Source organism: Suncus etruscus, chromosome 11 (assembly GCF_024139225.1).
Source record: "Suncus etruscus isolate mSunEtr1 chromosome 11, mSunEtr1.pri.cur, whole genome shotgun sequence".
NCBI lineage: Eukaryota > Metazoa > Chordata > Mammalia > Eulipotyphla > Soricidae > Suncus > Suncus etruscus.
Genome location: NC_064858.1, coordinates 93,579,483 through 93,599,752, shown reverse-complemented (window position 1 = coordinate 93,599,752; position 20,270 = coordinate 93,579,483). Strand labels below are relative to the sequence as shown.

General features: G+C 45.7%; 1 protein-coding gene across 1 annotated transcript in view; it reads right to left on the bottom strand.

Annotated features, from left to right (window-relative positions):
• RASSF3 (Ras association domain family member 3) overlaps window positions 1-15,771 on the bottom strand; it is a 96,098-nt gene extending 80,327 nt beyond the window's left edge. The window contains exon 1 of the mRNA XM_049782772.1: window positions 15,654-15,771. Within this exon, the coding sequence (XP_049638729.1) occupies window positions 15,654-15,764 (111 nt within the window). The 5' untranslated portion in view covers window positions 15,765-15,771. The remainder of the gene's footprint in view (window positions 1-15,653) is intronic.
• Window positions 15,772-20,270: the final 4,499 nt, after the last annotated feature.

The window sequence follows — 20,270 nt, the reverse complement described above, 5'->3', positions numbered from 1 at the left end:
GTATACTTATTCCTCAAAAATATCCAAAAAAAAAAAAAAAAAACCAACATTACCACATGACTCAGCAAAGCTGCTTCTGGGTATACAACTTGAATAATTAAAAGCAGAACTGAGGGGCCGGAGAGATATCACGGAGGCAGGGCATTTGCCTTGCATGCAGAAGGACGGTGGTTCGAATCCCGGCATGGTCCCCCAAGTCTGCCAGGAGCGATTTTTCTGAGAGTAGAGCCAGGAGTAACCCCTGAGGGCTGCAGGTTGTGACCCCCCCCCCCCCCCGCTCCCCTCACAAAAAAAACTGAGAGAAATGAGAGAAATACTGTATGCCATGCTCACTGCAGCATAAATCACCAGTGAGGCCCAGGTTTTACACACATACACACATACACACACACTCCTCCTCCTCCTTTTCCTCCTCACAAACATACTTCTACTGCTACTACTCAGACCTAAAGGCAGAAAATTCTACCTATGCAACATATACATGAACCTGAGTGCCTGAGGACATGATCCTGAGTGATATAAGCCAGCCACAGTAAGACAAATACAAGTAGATAAATGAACGGTCTAGAACAATCAAAACAGAAAGCAGAAAGCAGAATAGTGGTTGCCAGGAGCTACAGGGAGCTACAGGTCAACAGTGTAATTAATGTAGTTTCAGTTTTCCAAGATATTACAGACATTGGTTACACTACAATAAACTTCACACTATTCCAATATCCATTTAAAAAGGGGTAAGATGGCCAATTCTACATGATTTATAGTTTACCACAATTTTTTAAATGTCAGCTCAGCATCATGACACAGATGTAAAAAAAATAGAAATCGTGATAGAATATTTAAATTATGATAGCATGATAATGAAATATGATCTTCCCAAACCCAAATTATATGATGTATTTTGGTGTGCAGGGGGCCTGGGACCCTATCTAAGGGCTCACAAAAATACATTCCGCCCGGGCCGGAGAGATAGCATGGAGGTAAGGCATTTGCCTTTCATGTAGAAGGATGGTGGTTCGAATACCAGCATCCCATATGGTCCCTTGTGCCTGCCAGGGGTGATTTCTGAGCCTAGAGCCAGGAGTAACCCCTGAGCGCTGCCGGGTGTGACCAAAACCCAATAATAATAATAATACATTCAAGATTTTAAGACACCAGGGGCCGGGCGGTGGCGCTGGAGGTAAGGTGCCTGCGCTAGCCTAGGACGGACCACGGTTCGATCCCCCGGCATCCCATATGGTCCCCCAAGAAGCCAGGAGCAACTTCTGAGCGCATAGCCAGGAGTAACCCCTGAGCATCACAGGGTGTGGCCCAAAAACCAAAAAAAAAAAAAAAAAAAAAAAAAAAAAAAAAAAAAAAGATTTTAAGACACTTTAGAAAGGTCCCTTGGTGATAAGCTTATAGTACTTTTATTATAAGAAAAAGAAGAGGGGTGGAACAATAGCACATCAGGTAGGGCATTTATCTTGCACGCAGCTAACCCAGATTGAATCCTCAGGTTCAATCCCATATGGTCCCCCAGCCTGCCAGGAATGATTTCTTAAGCACAGAGCCAGAAGTAACCCCAGAAAGCTGTCAGGTGTGGCCTAAAAACAAACCAAAAAACGTTAGAAACAGGGGCCAAAGTGACAGTCCTTGCATGACAGTCCACTCAGCTTCCATCCCTAGAACCCCTTATGATTCCCTAAGCTTGCCAAAAGTGATCTCTGAGCATGAAGTAAACCCTGCTCACAGCCTGGTGTGCACACTCTGCCCACCTCTAGCTACCTGTAAAAGCTTAAAATACTCCCAATTAACAAAGTATTGAACCAAGATGGTGTTCTTTACAATACTTGAGAGAAGGTAATCCAAACAGCTACTAAACCATAAGAGGAGGTAGCAATCAGTTTTGTTTACTGAAGCACTAGAACCAATTTAGCATGCCAAACTACATTCAATCTGTCTGTCTCGGTGTTACTGTGACTCCCTGACTCAATACCTCAATGTCTGTCTGTCTCTATCTCTCTTTCTCTCTCTTTCACACATACATACATACACACATTTTGCTGATTACATTCTACATCTCTTTGAGCCTAAAACTTCTAAATCTATTCTTCTGGTCTCCTCAATTCCCAAGTCCATCCTTTTTCTTCCTCTTATCTTATTTTGTTTAGCATCTGGAAAAAGAATTGAGTGCCGCAATATATAATTAGTCAAGTATTCTTAGTTGACTGAATCATGTCACAGCAGTTAGCAATTAGAGTCCATAAAATGCACATTACTCCGACCCTTTTAATATTCTCGGAAATAACGAGCCCTATTCTGTAAACTAAAGTTTACAGAAAAATGTCACAAGGACAGTTTTAGCCTATCAGTTCATATGTGGAAAAAAAGGGAAGTTTCCCCACATGGAAGTTTCACAACCCCCAAGCCCAAGTATACAAGACTCAGAAGAGGCTGAGGATCAACTTCTCACTGGTGCGTGGCAAGTTCCCCTTCAAGAAAAATCTTCCCAGAAGCCAATCTGGTACTCCACCCAACTCTCCTTCTGCAGGCATCTCAAAAATGGCAAAAAAAAAAAAAAAAAAACCCTTGGCAAAAAAGCCAAGAGTTTTCCTTGGACAAACAGCATTATCCAACAGAAACATGATAATTTGATTTTTCCAACAATCGCATTACAAAATAAACAGACAAAAATAACCAAAATATTATGACATCTTTTACATTTTCTTTCCTTTGTCCTGGAAATCCAGTGTGTATTTCATACTCGAATACACCTTAAGGAGTCGGGGAGAGAGAATAGGGCTTAAAGTGCTGGCCTTGCACAAAGCTGACACAGATCCCCAGCCCTATAAGCACCCCCCCACAAGCACCATTCAAGGACAGAGTCAGAAGTAAGCCCTGAGTACCAGCGGGTATGACCACCTCTCAAAACTCAGGCTAGATACATTTCAAGGGCTTGCTAACAAGTGATTAAGAATTATCATGCAGAATGGTCTGGAATGGTCACTTCTATTTTAGAAATCAGTATTTTGACATGGGCTTCACATTGTGATCCTTCTTTTCTGGCCTCTGATATTCTTCCTAGCACATTTCTGCCCTGTTCACTGAAGAAAAAAAAATTTTATGTAAACAAGCCAGGAATATAGCTCGAAGAGTGGTAATGCATGCCTGGCATGCCAGAGGCCTCAGGTTCTACCCCAGCACCCCCCAAATAAGGTAAATAAGGTAAATAAAAACTGATTAGACACTGAGAGTCAAACCAGAATCAACCCTAGAGGGTTAGGAAGACTGTACTGGATGGAGTTAAGGGGCTTGCTTGCATCTAGCTGACCCCAGTTTGATGCTCGACATCACATGGTCCCCCAAGAACTCCATTCTTTTTTTTTTTTTTTTATGAGATCAGAAATCGCTCCTGGCAGGCTTGGGGGACCATATGGGATGTCGGGATTTGAACCACCATCCATTCTGGATTTGCTGCATGCAAGGCAAATGCCCTACCACCGTGTATCTCTCCACCACCACCCCAGCACCTCTTGAGCTCCTAGGGCAGAGCCAGGATTATGCCTGAACAGTGCTAGATATGACATATGGCTCAACCTCCCTTTCTCCCCCATAAAAGAAGAAACACAGCCAAAACTGATCGCAATCAAAAGACAGTAAATTCTGGAAGGAGGCATAAACTGTGTAATGCATGAGATATTCTTAAGGATGATAAGATTTCTGTTGGAGGGCCCGGAGAGATAGCACAGCGGCGTTTACCTTGCAAGCTGCTGATCCAGGACCAAAGGTGGTTGGTTCGAATCCCGGTTTCCCATATGGTCCCCCGTGCCTGCCAGGAGCTATTTCTGAGCAGATAGCCAGGAGTAACCCCTGAGCAACACCGGGTGTGGCCCAAAAACCAAAAAAAAAAAAAAAAAAAAAGATTTCTGTTGGAACACAGACTTACAAGGGCTATTTAAGTAGAAATAAGAGGAATGGGGAAGACAGCGTAAAGGACTGGAGTACAGGTCTGCATGAAGGCTCACATTCGAACCCTTGAACCTCATGGTTCCCTAGGGAATAATCTAGAAGTAGTCTCTGAGCACTATCGCAAAGAAATAAAATAAATAAATGTGCAATGTTAAAATACTTTATGCAACAAGTGTGTTTCTATGTAACTATGAAAACACTCACAAGTTTCCTTGCAAGCTCTTCAAGGAAAATTAAATAGTTTATTTAATACAACTGGTTTCGGGGAGGTTGTTTTGGGGCAGTGGTTCTTTTCGGGGGGGGGTGGGGGGTGCAACATCCAGTGGTACTCAAGGCATACTCCTGGATGATCACTCTTGACAGTGCTGAGAGACTAAATATGGTACTGGGAACCAAACCCAAGAAGCCATGTGCAAGGCAAGAACCTTCCCTAGCCACTGTACAATCTCTTCAGCCCCTTGATACACCTTTAAAAATATACTGAATAAGGGGCTGAAGTGATAGCACAGTGGCAGGGCGTTTGCCTTGCACACAGCCAATCCAGGACACCCATATGACATCCAGGTTTGATCCCCAGCATCCCATATGGTTTCCAGAGCCTGCCAGGAGCAATTTGTGAGTGCAGAGTCAGGAGTTGTTGTAACCCCTGAGCACCGCTGGGTGTGCCCCCTCCCCAAATATATAGATACTGAAGAAAACTGGTAACGTTTTTTGTTCATTGTCCAAGAATTAGGAAAATTTGACATGTTTATAATAGACCAGACAATAAATTGTTGAGTGAAAATATGTGTGTGTTTGAATGATGACCTTTCCTTTTTTATTTATTTTTTATGTTTTGGTTTTGGGGCCACACCCAGTGATGCACAGGAGTTATTCCTGGCTATGTGCTCAGAAATCTATCCTGCCTTGGGGACCATATGGGATACCAGGGATCGAACCCAAGACCGTCCTGGGCAGCCTCGTGCAAGATAAACACCATACCGCTGTGCTGTCGCTCCGACCCCAGTTTTTTGTTTTTGTTTGAGTTTTTGTTTTGTGATGACCTTTCTTAAAATAAGGGGGAAGTATACCATATGAATTATACATAACTAGTAATAGTAGACATCACCAACTGGGCCCATCATGGTCCCTTCTTGAATTTTTTTCAATATTGGTGCCAGGATTTGAACTTAGGGCCTTAAATATCTGCAAGGAATGCTCTTTACCACACTGCTACATAATTGAAGTTTTTTTTTTCATTTTAGATTTTGGATTATACCAGCAGTGTTCAGGGGTAACTCTCGGTGGTATTCAGGGAACCTGGACCTCACACATGAAAAACAGTGTCCCACACCAAGCTAAGATCTTGTTGTATCTTCCAACCGACCCCTGGACATTTTTTGGTTTTTGTTTTTGTTGTTTCTGTTTTTTGGCCCACACCAGGCAGTATTCAGGGCTTATTCCAGGCAATGCTCAGGGGGCCATATATGGTGCTGGGGATTAAATTCAGGTCAGTTCCGTGCAGAGCAAGTGTCCTAGCTGCTGTATTATCTCTCTGGCCCTCCCAGGTCATTTTTTAAATGACTTGCTGTGAAGTTTTATGATCTAGTTGAGAGAAGAGGGGGAATTGGTGTAATTTGTGTATCAAAGTAACAGCAGGGCTGAAGCAGCAGTACAGAAGGTAGGGCTTTTGCCTTGTATGCAACCAAGCTGCTGGGTTCAATTTCCAAAACCCCATATAGTCCCCTCCAAGCACCACCAGAAATGATCCCTGAGCACAGAACCAAAAGCAAATCCTGACATCACCTGGTGTAACCCATACAAAACCAAACACGACCCTCCCCCCCAAAAATGTAAGATATAAGGGCTGGAAACAACAGAGGTTAAAGGTTAAGGGTTTTTTATTTTCCTTGCATGGAGCTACAGCCCCCAGGTGCCCAAGCAAAGAGACCAGAGCGATGACCACGGCTGGGTACCCCCACCTAAATGAAAAGTAACAGTAGCAAGTATTAGAATTTCCATCCAAATAAGAAAGTATACATTCAAGCACCTCATAAGAAAGGAGCATTTATTTTATGCTCAGTATAATGCTAGTTTCTGCCATTTTTTTTGTTTTGGTTTTGGTTTTGGTTTTTGGGCCACACCCGTTTGAGCTCAGGGGTTACTCCTGGCTATGCGCTCAGAAATTGCCCCTGGCTTGGGGGGACCATATGGGATGCCGGGAATCAAACCGAGGTCCGTCCTATGCTAGCGCTTGCAAGGCAGACACCTTACCTCTAGCGCCACCCTCCCGGCCCCATGCCATTTTTTTTTTTAAAGGGAGGGAGAAAGCTTGCCTTGCATGCTGCCAACTGAGGTTCAATTCCCTGGTACCCCATGTGATCCCCCACTAAGAGTGATCTCTGAGCTCAGAACCAAGTGTAAGTAAGCATTGAGCACCATTACATGTGCCCCCCATAAAAATCAACAAATTTTAATTAAAATAGAACAGGACAATAATTTTCATGAATATAACTACTAATGAACTCTCTACCCTTCTTTTTCCATCCTTTTTATTAAAATTCTCTATTTTCCTTCTATTTTTTTAATAACTTCACTTTCTGTCATCCTGAAACAAATGTATTATGATCAATTATAGCAACTATATAATACATTTTCTTTTAATAAATTAAAAAAAATAGCATGGACGGGCCCGGAGAAATAGCACAGCGGCGTTTGCCTTGCAAGCAGCCGATCCAGGACCAAAGGTGGTTGGTTCAAATCCCAGTGTCGGGCCCGGGAGAGATAGCACAGCGGCGTTTGCCTTGCAAGCAGCCGATCCAGGACCAAAGGTGGTTGGTTCAAATCCCAGTGTCGGCCCGGGAGAGATAGCACAGCTGTGTTTGCCTTGCAAGCAGCTGATCCAGGACCAAAGGTGGTTGGTTCGAATCCCGGTGTCCCATATGGCCCCAGTGCCTGCCAGGAGCTATTTCTGAGCAGACAGCCAGGAGTAACCCCTGAGCACCGCTGGGTGTAGCCCAAAAAACAAAAACAAAATCAAATCCCAGTGTCCCATAAGGTCCCCCGTGCCTGCCAGGAGCTATTTCTTAGCAGACAGTCAGGAGTAACCCCTGAGCACCGCTGGGTGTGGCCCAAAAACAAAACAAAACAAACAAAAAAATTAGCATGGAGGCAGGGTGTTTGCCTTGCATGCAGGACGGTGGTTCGAATCCTGGCATCCCATATGGTCCCCTGAGCTTGCTAGGAGCGATTTCTGAGTGTAGAGCCCTGCAGGAGTAACCACTGAGTGCTGCCGGGTGTGACCCAAAAAAACTAAAAAAAAAAAAAAAAATGTCTCCCCCCAAAAATAGGAGCCGAGGCGGTGGCAAAAGCGGTAAGGTGTCTACCTTGCCCATGCTAGCCTAGAACCGACTGCAGTTCGATCCCCCAAGCCAGGTACAATTTCTAAGCGCAGAGCCAGGAGTGACCCCTGAGCATCACCCGGTGTAGCCCAAAAACCAAAAATAAATAAATAAATAGAGAAGGAAGGAAGGAAGGAAGGAAGGAAGGAAGGAAGGAAGGAAGGAAGGAAGGAAGGAAGGAAGGAAGGAAGGAAGGAAGGAAGGAAGGAAGGAAATGAGAAAAATAAGAGGCAAAGCAGTATGCCTTCTTAGCCCTGATAATTCAGAAAGACTTTTGACAGGCGACAGAAATAAAGGAAAATTAGGGAAATAACTTCAGGTCAAGCTTTGGTGACGATGGACTAATGTGGATCCCAAAAGAACCGACAAGACAGCTTCATCTAAAAGCAGTTCCCTACAGCTAGCCTCAAAGAGAACTTAAAGGGCTAGAGCGCATGCGGGCCAGGTGTGGCTCAAAAACAAACAAGAAAAGAAAAGATATTTTTAAGTTGTTGCATCAGAGTCCAGGGCCTTGTAACAAAGGTAATATTTGCTTAGCCAAAGTGAAATCCTCCCACTGGGCAATGCATATTCAACAATTGCTGTCAGGCCACCACCAGAGCTTGGAGCTGGAAACAGAGCACAGCATAGCACAGGCAGATGGTCTCCCAGAGTGACCCTCCCTCCCCCAGGCGATGCATACCAGCTCCCCAAAAAGGCAGGATGCGAACAGGCTACACCATCCAAGCTAGGTCCTACAGGAACAGCTGCTCTGCATGCACCATCACAGAAAGACCTTTTTTTTTTTTTTTTTTTGGTGTGTTCAACTTAGATTCCACAAAGCTAGCTGTTGTTTTGTTCTGTTTTCGTGGGGGGTTTCTTTTTGGGGGGTGGGGGGCACTCTGGATTGTGTTCAGGGCTTACTCCTGGCTCTGCAATCAGGGATCACTCTGGGAGGGTGCAGGAGACCTTCTGGGGTGTCAGCAAAATGCCCAATCCCCCGTACTATTTCTCCAGGCCCAATTTGCATAAAGTTTTGTTCAATTTAATTTCATTATAACCTGAAGAAAAAGAAATCCCATCGCCATACTAAAATGAAACGGCATTATTCAAGGACCTGCTTCTGTTATTCCTATAGTTACAAATTTCCAATAATGGATGGGCTTCTGTCTTCACCATCCTTTCTAAAAAGGCCTGAGTTGCACTGGAAGTAAACATCAGAGGTGAAAAGCACATCTGAAAGAGGGGGGGGGGGGGTCTTTTATTCAAAGATAGCTATCTGCTGTGGAATTAGGGGTGAGCACATGCCAATGTGAGGGAATGTTAAGAGCTGATGGTCGGGCCCGGAAAGATAGCATGGAGGTAGGGCATTTGCCTTGCATACAGAAGGACGTTAGTTCGAATCCTGGCATCCCATATGGTCCCCCAAGCCTGCCAGGAGAGATTTCTGAGCATAGAGCCAAGAGTAACCCCTGAGTAATGCCGGGTGTGACCCAAAGACAAAACAAAATAAAACAAAAGTGCTGATGGTCATCGGGCCATTCTGAAAAGCATCTGGTCACTTCCTAGAAAATGAATGTTTACAATCTGACATGCACTGTCTTGCCAAAGAAAGTCTACAAAACAATAACCACGTTATCATGTATTTGTAGCTTTTCTTTTCATACATGTTTTATATCACTGCTTTCCAAATAATACCAAGTTTTCCAATGCAGATATGAAGTGTGTACTGGTCATATGTAAGATTAGTGGCTAGGGCAGAAAAATGTGACCCAGTGGTAGAACATTTGCCTGGTATGTTTGAAGTCAGTCCTAGGTTTGTGAACGACAAAAAAAATAAAAGCCAAGGTTGACGGCTAATTATATTTTAAAGTTCAGTAAAGACATTAAGCCTATGAGTTCTGATCACATAAACACAACATACTAAGGGATTAATATGGTATAAGATAACTTCTCAGAGATATAATGTGCACATTACCATGACCCAGACGAAAGGACTGATAGGAATGTTTATATTCAATAGAACCAAGATTAAAAGTTAGTACAACCACAGGAACTTTGATGTTGTAAACAGTTATTTTCTCATTCTACCATCAAAAGTTCTTAGAAAAACACAGACTAAAATGACGTGGGGCATAACTTCTAATTTTGAACAAATAGCCTTCAAGATTATTTAAGTTATAAGGGAAAAGGGCTTACAATAAACTTAAGACCACTATAGAATCTTAGAAGTTGTTTTATAAAACAATTCCTCTAGGGCCCGGAGAGATAGAACAGCAGCGTTTGCCTTGCAAGTAGCCGATCCAGGACCAAAGGTGGTTGGTTCGAATCCAGGTGTCCCATATGGTCCCCCGTGCCTGCCAGGAGCTATTTCTGAGCAGACAGCCAGGAGTAACCCCTGAGCAACGCCGGGTGTGGCCCAAAAAACAAAACAAAACAAAACAAAAACCACAAAAAAAAAAAAAAAACAATTCCTGTTAATTTTTTATAGTGTATATGGTTCACAAGAGAATTACAAGGTTTTTAATACTTCTTGACTATTCTTTTTTGGGGGGTGAGGGGGTGGTTTTTGGTCCATACCAGACTGTGTTCAGGGGTCACTTCAAAGAGGACTCAGGCCTTGACTATTTTATTTCTAAATCAAAAACAGTAATCTTGGGCCAGAGAGGTAGCTCAATGGACTTTTCAAGCCAGAGGTTCAGGTTCAATCCCCAGCATCAAGTAGAGTCCAATACCAAAACAAACATCCAAAAATACCCCCAAAGTGTCTATATTTCCTTATTACTTCCTATTTGCTATCAAAGCTCAGGGAAAAAAATACAATAATCTAAGTTATGAACTAAGAGGTGCTCTAGTAGGCTATATTCATCATATTAAGTCATTTCTACTCTTGGAAGTCTAAATGGATTGCCTTTATAGGTGGCTTGTTTGGGTTTGGTAATCAGAAAAGGTACCGTATGTATAAGTTATAGAACCATTCACAGGCTTGGGTATGCCCGACAGAGCAAAGTAAATTCATATGGACAAATTACAAATACTGTAGTAAGAATAATTTAGCACCCAGAGGCAGATTTTAAAGAAATGCCTAACTTAGAAAGCATAGGGTGATGAATTCAATCCAGGGGTCACCACATGCACCAAACCCCATCATGGGCAGACTAGCTTGTCCATCATCCCTGGTAACATAAATTTGTTTCAATTTTCTGCCAAACCACAGCCAGGGATATATATATATATATATATATATATATATATATATATATATATATATATATATATATATATATATATATGCACACACTGCAACTGAAGAGTGCAAACCCAACCGAAAAGGTTGAAGGAGTCCAAAACCACAGCCAGCAGCAACTTGGCCCAGCATATGAGCACCACAAAGTGATGTGTGACTCCCTGCAAGCGTCACAGCTAAAAATGAAGTGAGGGAATTTAAAAATAAAGAAGTCAGGCTTATATAAACGTTCATACTGGCAAAGAGAAAGTCTCATTTTTTTAAATTATTTTTAGGCGCACTCCTTAGAAAAACACATTGGGGAGATAATTCAACAGGCTAGAGCCAATGTTTCACATGCACAAGGTGTGGCTTTGCTCCACAGTCTGCATGGTCCCCTAAGCACTGGCCAGGAATGACCCCCTGAGGTAGAAAGAACAGCCAGATATGGCCCTAAAACATCAAAATTTTAAGTGAATTGAGGGGTAGAGTGACAGTGCAGCAGATGAGACATTTGCCTTGTACTCAAAAAACCTGGATTCATCCCCAACTCGCCATAGATCCCCTGAGCCCTGCCAGGAGTGACCAAAACAGGAAGCCAGGAGTAAGCCCTGTCCACTGTGATCCAAAATCAAAACAAAACAAAACAAAAACTTATATTGAATTACATTTCCAGCTTGAGAAGCAACAAAAATGGATGGAAAATGAGCAGGAAAATGGGTTTCCGCCTTTCCCCTAAGTATAGGCCTTCAGGCAAATCATCTAAAGAGACCTTATCTTTCGTCATTAATGTTCAAAAGATTCTTTAGAGAAGCTTAAAATGGGGTAGATTAAGGGGCAGGAATGTGACTCAACAGTAAAGTATATGCCTTGCATGCAGGAAACATAAGTTCAATCCCAAGGACTGAAAGAAAAAAAAAAAAAAGTGGAGGGAAATACACTGAAAACCCTAACAATCTATTAAGAGAATTAATTTTCTTTTTTTCTGGGCCGTACCAGGTTGGGTTCAGGGCTTATTCTTGGCTTTGCACTCAGAGATCATTTCTGGTGGTGGCTCAAAGGACCATATGTGGTGCCGGGGATAGATCCCTGGTCAGCCACATGCAAGGAAAGTGCCCTATGTACTGTACTATGCCTCCATTCCCTGAAGTGCTTATTTTACTCTTACAATACAGTGTCATAAAATGAAACAACCTATCTAATTTTATTGTTTTAATTTACTGTGCATTTCATTTCCTTAACTCACAAATCATGCAAGGAATTCAACAGGCTCACTCCATGCTTCTTTAAATGAACCAAAATGTCCACTCAGGTCAGGACAGAGTTCAAAGGGCAGGAGCAAATGATTATTGGAGGCCCCATTTTGATCCCTACGCTTCAGGGTCCCTGAGCCATCCCTAGATAACGAGCTCATTTAGAAGGAAGTAGCCCTAATTACCACTGGGTGTGATTAAAAAAAAAGAAAAAAACTTAAAAAAAAAATAATAGGGGCTGGAGAGATAATACTGCAGGTATGCTGCTTGCCTTGCACACAGCAGACCCAGGATTGATCCTTGCATACCTTTGTGATTCCTAAGTGCAGACAGAGCAAGGAGTAAGCCCTGAGTACCGCTGGGTGAAGCCCAAAAAGGGGGGGGGGGGGGGAACACAAATAAATACATGCAAATAAATCCTGTAACTCAATAGCCTGCATGTCTTTGAGAAAAAGAGAGATATATCAGAAAAATTTCAAAGAAGTAGGTCCTAGGACATGGGTGGTTAGTTAGTCAGAATGCAGATACATTTTAAGATTGAGGCCCAGGTTATATGCTCAGAAACTTAAAAGAAAAACCGAACACACCAAGTCTGAGTGTTCTGGTATTTTAAAATGATGTTTGCGAAATCCTAGATGCAAAGTAACAAGAGAGGTCAGAGTGATCCATAGTACAGCAGGTAGGGCCCTTGCCTGGCATGCAGCTGATGGGGGTTCAATATCAGGCACCCAATATGGTCCCAGAGCCCTGCTAGAAGTGATCTCTGAGCACTGCCAACTGTAGGTGTGGCCCCCCCCAAAACCAAAAACAAATAGCATGCAAGTAATATGTGCACTAGATACTGAGTGTTACATACAGTGGATGCACTTAACTCCCAAACACATTGATGCTTTTTCAATGTAAAGACTAGAGCACTTCCATACAATTCTAACCTGCATACTTGGACCCCTGTGAAGGGATATCTCACACCTAGAGAATCCCCAAACCATCATGTGTTTCGGAGATTCTACCATCTTTGGAACAGTCAGACTTCAAGCCTGCACCAACCTCTCTGGCAAGCTCTAGTCAAAGTGTCATGAGTTGGAACAGCTGCAGAAGTGGAGGAGGGGGGAAACCAAGAGAAAGAAAAACAAAGTGAAAGCACAAGGAAAGGCAATTTACACAAACAGATTGGGGGAAGAGTTATCTGGAACTTCTAAATTCCACATCTGTAAGATAGTGATTTATAGAAGAAAGATGCCTTGGTCCTCTTTCACACTTACAGACACCCACTTTGGAATTTTCTGAGTGACTCAGAAACAATTTTCTTATATGAAGGAAGACTTCTGACGCCCCTAAGGGTAGAGGATGATTGCCTAAATCATCTTGTGAGTGATGGGGCTTTTTTTTTTTATTCCACCCCCAGATCTCACTGCAGGGAAAAGAGGCCAGAGCTCGATTAGCCACTGAGTTCATCATTCCTATATAAAGAATCCTGTATAAAATTCAGAAAGGGCTGGGGGGGGGGGGGCAGACAGATATAGTCCAGCAGTAGAACGCTGAGTCTTAAGGATGAGGTTCAATCCCTGACATCACCCCAGAAAATAAAGTCTCCTGTACTGGTGCTAAAACAAAGAATGTAGTAGGTAGAGCATTTGACTTGCATGTGGCTGACCTGGGTTCCATCTCCCACATCCCTTATCAAGAGTATAGGCCCTGGGCACACAGCCAGGAGTAAGCTGAGTGCCCCTTGGTGTGGCCCAAAAGGCAAAAATAATTTTTGGGGGGGTCATACCTGGCAGAGCTCAGGGGTTACTTCTGGCTCTATGCTCAGAAATTGCTCCTGGCAGGCTCAGGGGACCATATGGGATGCCGGGATTCGAACCATCGACCTTCTGTATGCAAGGCAAACAAACGCCTTACCTCCATGCTATCTCTCCGGCCCCCAAAAATAAAATTTTAACTCAAAAAATATATACCCTGTACTATGGCAGAAGAAATATGTAATATGCATGTGGCTGACCTAGGTTCTATCCCTGAGCTGCCACCAGACTTGATCTCGGAGTGTCAAGCCAGGAAGCCAGGAGTAAATTCTGAGCACTGGGTGTGGCCCAAACTAAAAACAAACAAAAATATGTTTTTAAACACACACACAAACACAAAGTCTGTCCGTAAGGGAGACTGGGCCAAGAGACAGAACTGGGGTTAATTAACCTTATTTCAATCCCAGGCACCACACGGTTCCCCCCCCCCATACACCGCCAGGGGTCACTTCAAAGGCAGGAGCAGCCCTTAAGCATCACAAGGGATGAACCCCAAAAGGAAAGATCACTTGTTTATAATGCCAGCCCCCTCCCATCCCCCTAATATGAAGCCCTAATGTGAATATTTTGGGAGGGGGACTTGAGGCAACCATCAGGAGGGTGAGCTTCCACCAAGGGACTGATTATAAGGGTCTTTAGAGAAGGAAAAAATACTAGCCAGCCTGAAGTTAGCTGTCTAAAAAAAAAAAAAGCTAAGATGCCCAAATGGCTCCTCCATCAAAAATGTGCTGCTAGGTCGTGCAGTGGGCCAGGATTTGTTGCTGCAGCCCAGGCTCAACAAGACCGGTTTCAACACCAAACCCCAAGTCAACGACAACAGAATTGATACCCAATCTTCAACAAGCTATTCACAGAGGGGCGAGTCATTCTAGCAGTCCAGGGGGGGGGGGGGACAAAGAAAGGGGGCACTGGGAACAGGGTTGGAAGGAAGGACAACACTGGTGGGTGGACTATCCCTGATTCAATGCCACTAGCGGTGCAAATATTACTGTGAAAGATTTGTAATTCACTTTGGTCACAAGAAAAATCATTTAATATAATATATATATATATATATATATAATATTAAAATGCAAAAACAAAACAAGCAAGACCAGGCACTTTAGTCTGGATGATCCCCTACCTGGTTCCTTAATTTTGCTCCCCCCCCCCCCAATCTTCTTTCTTTGGAAGCTAATGAGGTTTGCAAAAAAAATGGAAAAAAGAACCAGAACTTTCCAAAGGCTGGCAAGAAATTTGACCTCAGAAAAAACGGTCCCATCAACTTGAAAGGTCTAGCGAGGAAATCACGACCCGGGACGCCGCCGTCCCCACCTCTGCCCTCCCCCAAGTCATCATCCATCCGGCCCGAACGATTTTCCGGACGTCTAGGCTGAAGTTCCCCAGTAAAAAAAAAAAAAAGGGGGGGGGGGGAATAGGGCCTCAGGCAAGAGCCACTTGGTTTGCAAAAAGTGCCAATTCGTTCCAGGACAGGGCCTCCGGGGCGGAGGCGGCCCGAGTGCGAATGGGAATGCCCTAAATTAGGAAAAACTTTGCATTTATGGGGCCGGAGAGACAGCATGGAAGTAGGGCAATTGCCTTGCATGCAGAAGGACGGTGGTTCGGATCCCGGCATCCCATACATAGGGTTCCCCCCCACCGAGCCTGCCAGGAGCGATTTCTGAGTGCAGAGCCAGGAGGAACCCCTGAGCGCCGCCGGGTGTGACCCCCCCAAAAGCAAAAATAAACAAACACATAAATAAATGCATAAGTAAATTAATTAAAGATGCAACTCCCTCTTCCCTTTCCCACCCGAGTGCAGCCAGCCGGGGCGCGCTTCCTCCAAAAAAGGAAGCAAAGCCGGGCTCGGCCCCCAAAGCCCAGGAGCCAGGAGCCAGGAGCCAACTCGCGCCCAGGAATGACACTTCTTCCCCCCGATTGTCCGGGGGGCTCTGGGGGTGTCGCTGCGATCGGGCGCCCTCCTTCCCGCCCTTCCTCCCTCCCTCCTTCCTTCCTGCTCTCCGTCCCGGGTGCAGTTTGCTGCAAGCCGGGCCCGACTGCACAGCGCCCCATCAGCGACACTCACCGCCGGTCCGGCGCGGGGCTTGGGCGGGGGCGCCCTGCGGAAGAAGGAGGTGCGCGCCGTGAAGAAGAAGTCCTCGGCGTCCTCCTCCAGGCTGCTGTAGCCGCTGCTCATGCTGCCGCCCGGGGGGCCCGCCCGCCCGATCGCCGATCCCCGCTCGGCTCGCCGCGGACGCCCCTGCGAGAGCCGCCCGCCCGTCCGCCCGGCCCGGCTCCCGGCTCCCGACTCCCGGACCGCTCCGGCAGACGCGCCCCGCCCCGCCCCGCCCCGCCCCGGGCTCGGGACACGCCCATCGGGTTCTGGACACGCCCACCGAGGTTCCTGGCACGCCCATCTCGGCTTTCTGGCCACGCCCTCTGGAGCTCTGGATACGCCCCATCCGTTCCTGGACACGCCCATCGGTGCTTTGGCCACGCCTCCTGGTTTTCTGTCACGCCCATTGGAGAATCTGGCCACGCCCACCGGGAGTTTGAGATGCGCCGGCATGGGGTTCGGCCCAGGCTCTAGAGCGTCCCGCAGCTGAGCCCGCCCCGCCTCCGGCGGGACACGCCCATTGCCGCTCAGACCACGCCCATGTAAGCCTCTGGACACGCCCGTCCTAGTTCTGACCACGCCCATCTGGATATCTGGACACGCCTCCGAATAGTTGAACATTCCCACCGGGGGTCTCTGGACACGCCCGCCGGAGGCATGGGCCTCGCCCATAGGGCCCTAGACACGCCCTCCGGAGCTCGGGATTCGTCCACGGGCTTTCTGGACACACCCATCTGGCTCTAGCCACGCCCACTAGGGAGCTAGCCAGCTAGGCAGGCCCACCTGGGCTCGGGGACACGCCCCCCACGCGCCTTAGGTAGGCACGGTCAGGCCCCTCGCAGCCGCGCTGCTCTCCCCCGGGTGGTCTTAGCAGCGGCGCCCGGACTAGCCGGGTTCGAGACCCAGTCGGGGGGCGCTATAGCGGGGTTCAGTTGGCCTCCCAGAACTAGCCCGGCGCTCGAGGGTTCGACTTTCTGCCCGCCCCGCTCCCGGGGGTCCTACTGGGGGCAATGAGATTGGGCACTGCGGGGATCGGAGTTAGCGGGGAGGAGCCCCCCGGGAGGCTCGCTCCCGGGTCGGGTCCATTCCAACGAAAACTCCCCTCTGGTCCTGCATGGGCGCTTCGGGCCTCTCCTGCCCCGCCTGCTCTCTAGCTGGTGGGTCCCCGCCCAGAGGCGTCCGGCCAAGGTCACTAGGATCTCAAAGGTCAGTGTGGTTTGACAGCTGGAGTGTTTCCTAAACATGCCTTGCACATAGATCCTCCCACGGCCTGCTTTCAAATTTCACAAGGCACGGTTTAAGTGATTGGGGGGTGTTGAAGAATACCCTCCCTCCAAAAAACACATATTTGGGGGCCGAAGAGATAGTACAGTGGTAAGGCATTTGCCTTGCATGAGGCAGATCTGGGGAGGTTCGATTTCCCCGGTTCGATTCCCAGCACTCATATGGTCCCCCAGCCTGCCATGAGCGATTTATGAATGCAGAGCCAGGAGTGACCTCTAAGTACTGCTGGGTGTGGCCCAAAAACCAATCAATCAATAAAGTTTAAAAAAAATAAACACACACAAAGAAACAAGCAAAAATACACGTATTTACTGCAAACCTTCCAGCCAGACAATCCTTCTTCCAGCCACCTCTGGGTGTTAATTATTTACACCTTACTGTTACTGAATTGATTTAAATCACAGTAATTTCCTGACTGGAATCCTGACTACAAGGTTTGTGGCCAAGCTGCTTAGCTGCCTCACTACTATGGTAAGCAGGTTTTTTAGGAGAGGTTTCCTTCTAGGAGAAAAAGAAAAAAAAAAAGAGGTGATGGGAAAGAACATTTTTCACCCTTAAAGGCTGACCTATCTTAAGGCCAGAGACATATTTCAGTGGGTAGAACACTTGCCTTGCATGCACACACCAAAAGTACATAAATAAATAAATAAATAAATAAATAAATAAATAAATAAATAAATAAAAGGTTAAGCTTCCTTGCATTATCTCCTTTAATTTTCAAAATAAGTAATGTATGCTTATTTTACACCCACAACAGCTGGAATTTGAGAGGTATTTCCTGAACATGATAAGTTAGTATGACTGAGACATTGGAGGAGCCGAGCATCATGCTGAGGATAGAACCAGGGCTGAAGTGTCACTTGGCAAGGTCTGTGTGTTCTGTGGCATTGAGACCTGCTTTCTGCTGAACCCAGGGCCCCAGAAACTCTTTCAGACCCTTTGCTTGGTTAGTTCTTCACCAAACTCATTTGTGCACTCCTGGGAGGGAGAGCTGGACCAAAGATGACAGGGGAGGGCCCGGAGAGATAGCACAGCGGTGTTGCCTTGCAAGCAGCCGATCCAGGACCAAAGGTGGTTGGTTCGAATCCCGGTGTCCCATATGGTCCCCCATGCCTGCCAGGAGCTGTTTCTGAGCAGACAGCCAGGAGTAACCCCTGAGCACCACTGGGTGCAGCCCAAAAAACAAAAAAAAAAAAAAAAAAAAAAAAATGACAGGGGAGGAGAGAGCTGGCTCGTGAGTCATTCTTCTTTGTACCCAAACAAAAAGAAGACTGACAGGTCTGCACTATCTTCTTGAGCATTTACTCATACAAACCATGCCGTGTGCAAAGCTGTGCATTCCCCTGAGTGATTCATAACAACTTCTGAGTGAGGCCTTAGAACTATATAGCTCATTTTTTTGGATCCTGCAACATTGAAATCTATTTTCCAAGTCACACAGCTACTAAATAATGAGAAACCAGGGTTTCCAGTTCCATAATGTTTCACACGTTTTTCTTTTACGAAAGGCTTTTTCTTCATTGGTATCAATTCTGTCCATTATTTCACTAACAATCCTAATTTAAAATCCAATTATGGGGCCGGAGCATTGGCGCAAGTGGTAGGGCGTTTGCCTTGCACACGGCTAACCTCGGAGGAACCGTGGTTCAATCCCCCGGTGTTCCAGATGGTCCCCCAAGCCAGGATCGATTTCTGAGCGCATAGCCAGGTGTGGCCCAAAAACAAAAACAAAAAAACAATTAGAAGGTCAGTGATAGTACAAGGGAGGGTGTTTGCCTTGCACATAGCCACCTGGGTTTGGTCCCTGGCATACCATATAGTCTCCTGAGCTTTGCCAAGAATGATCCAGAGACAGAAGTCAGTCCTGAACACTGGCAGGTATGCCCTCCCCCCAAATAAAAAGATCCATGTACAAGGTACATGGAAAAATGCTTGGAGCTCTAGGTTCCATTTCCATCACCACAAGTTCTCACAACACATCAGCAGTAACATCCCTGAACACAGAGCCAGGAGTAAGTCCTGAGCACTGGTAGGTGGGACGCAAAACCAAAAAATATTTTGCTTAGGTTTAGGGATGTAGTTCAATGCTTGAGGGCAACACTTGCATATGTAAAGTCCTGAGTTTGATGCACTGCAGAAAAAAAGGGGTCAGAGAGATAGAGCAGGAAGCAAAGCCTTGCATGGTGCTGTGGCATCACTCCAGATCATCCCCTCAAAATGCCCCCCAACAAAGAAAAATGTAGGTCAAATAATTTGAATAATTTGTTTTAATGTTCATTCAAGGAGAACAAATTACCCAGAACTTTCTGAGTATTCAAGAAGTGTTTGAGGAAAATATTTCTGGTTGAAATAACTTGTGAGGCCGGAGAGATAGCATGAAGATAGGGTGTTTGCCTTGCATGCAGAAGGACGGTAGTTCGAATCCCAGCATCCTATATGGTCCCCGAGCCTGCCATGAGCAATTTCTGAGAGTAGAGCCAGGAGGAACCCCTGAGCGCTGCTGGGTGTGACCCAAAAACAAAGCCAAAAAGAAAAAAGAAATAGCGTGTGAAGAGATAGGTAATGAACTGTTAGATTGTATTGGAACCCCATGTTCTGTCCTCAGCACCACGTGGTTCCCCAGCACTGCCAGAAGTGATTCTCAAGCCCTGTCAGATGTGGCCTAAGAGTGGAAAAAAGAATGACTTACAAAAATAGAAATGTTAGGGCCGGAGCGGTGGCACAAGGGGTAAGGCGTCTGCTTTGCCCTCCCTAGCCTGGAGAGACCACGGTTTGATCCCCCCGCATCCCATATGGTCCCCCAAGCCAGGAGCCATTTCTGAACACATAGCCAGAAGTAACCCCTGAGCGTCACTGGATGTCCCCCCCACCAAATAGAATTGTTTAACTATTTAAATTCTGGAAACATAGCTCTTGTTCTAGTTCAGCATTGATAGGCCCAGAAGTACCACATTACCAGACCCAGTCACTTAAGGAAGTACCCAGAGGAACTGGAGCAAAAGTATATATATATATATATATATATATATATAAAGTATATAGATATGGAGCTTGCCTTGCACATGACTGACCCAAATTTGATCTTTGGCCATTCCTATGGTGGCTCAAGCCCCACCAGGAGTGATCCCTGAGGGCAGAGCCAGGAATAAACCCTGTGTAACACCTAGTGTGGCTCTGTCCCTTCAAATGCAGGACCCTTTGATGTCCACATAGCTGGGCAAGTATCACCAAGACCGGCCCCAGGGTTCCAAGTATGTAACTGGGAACCCCCCTCCAAAAATTTATGTTCTGATAGGATATATA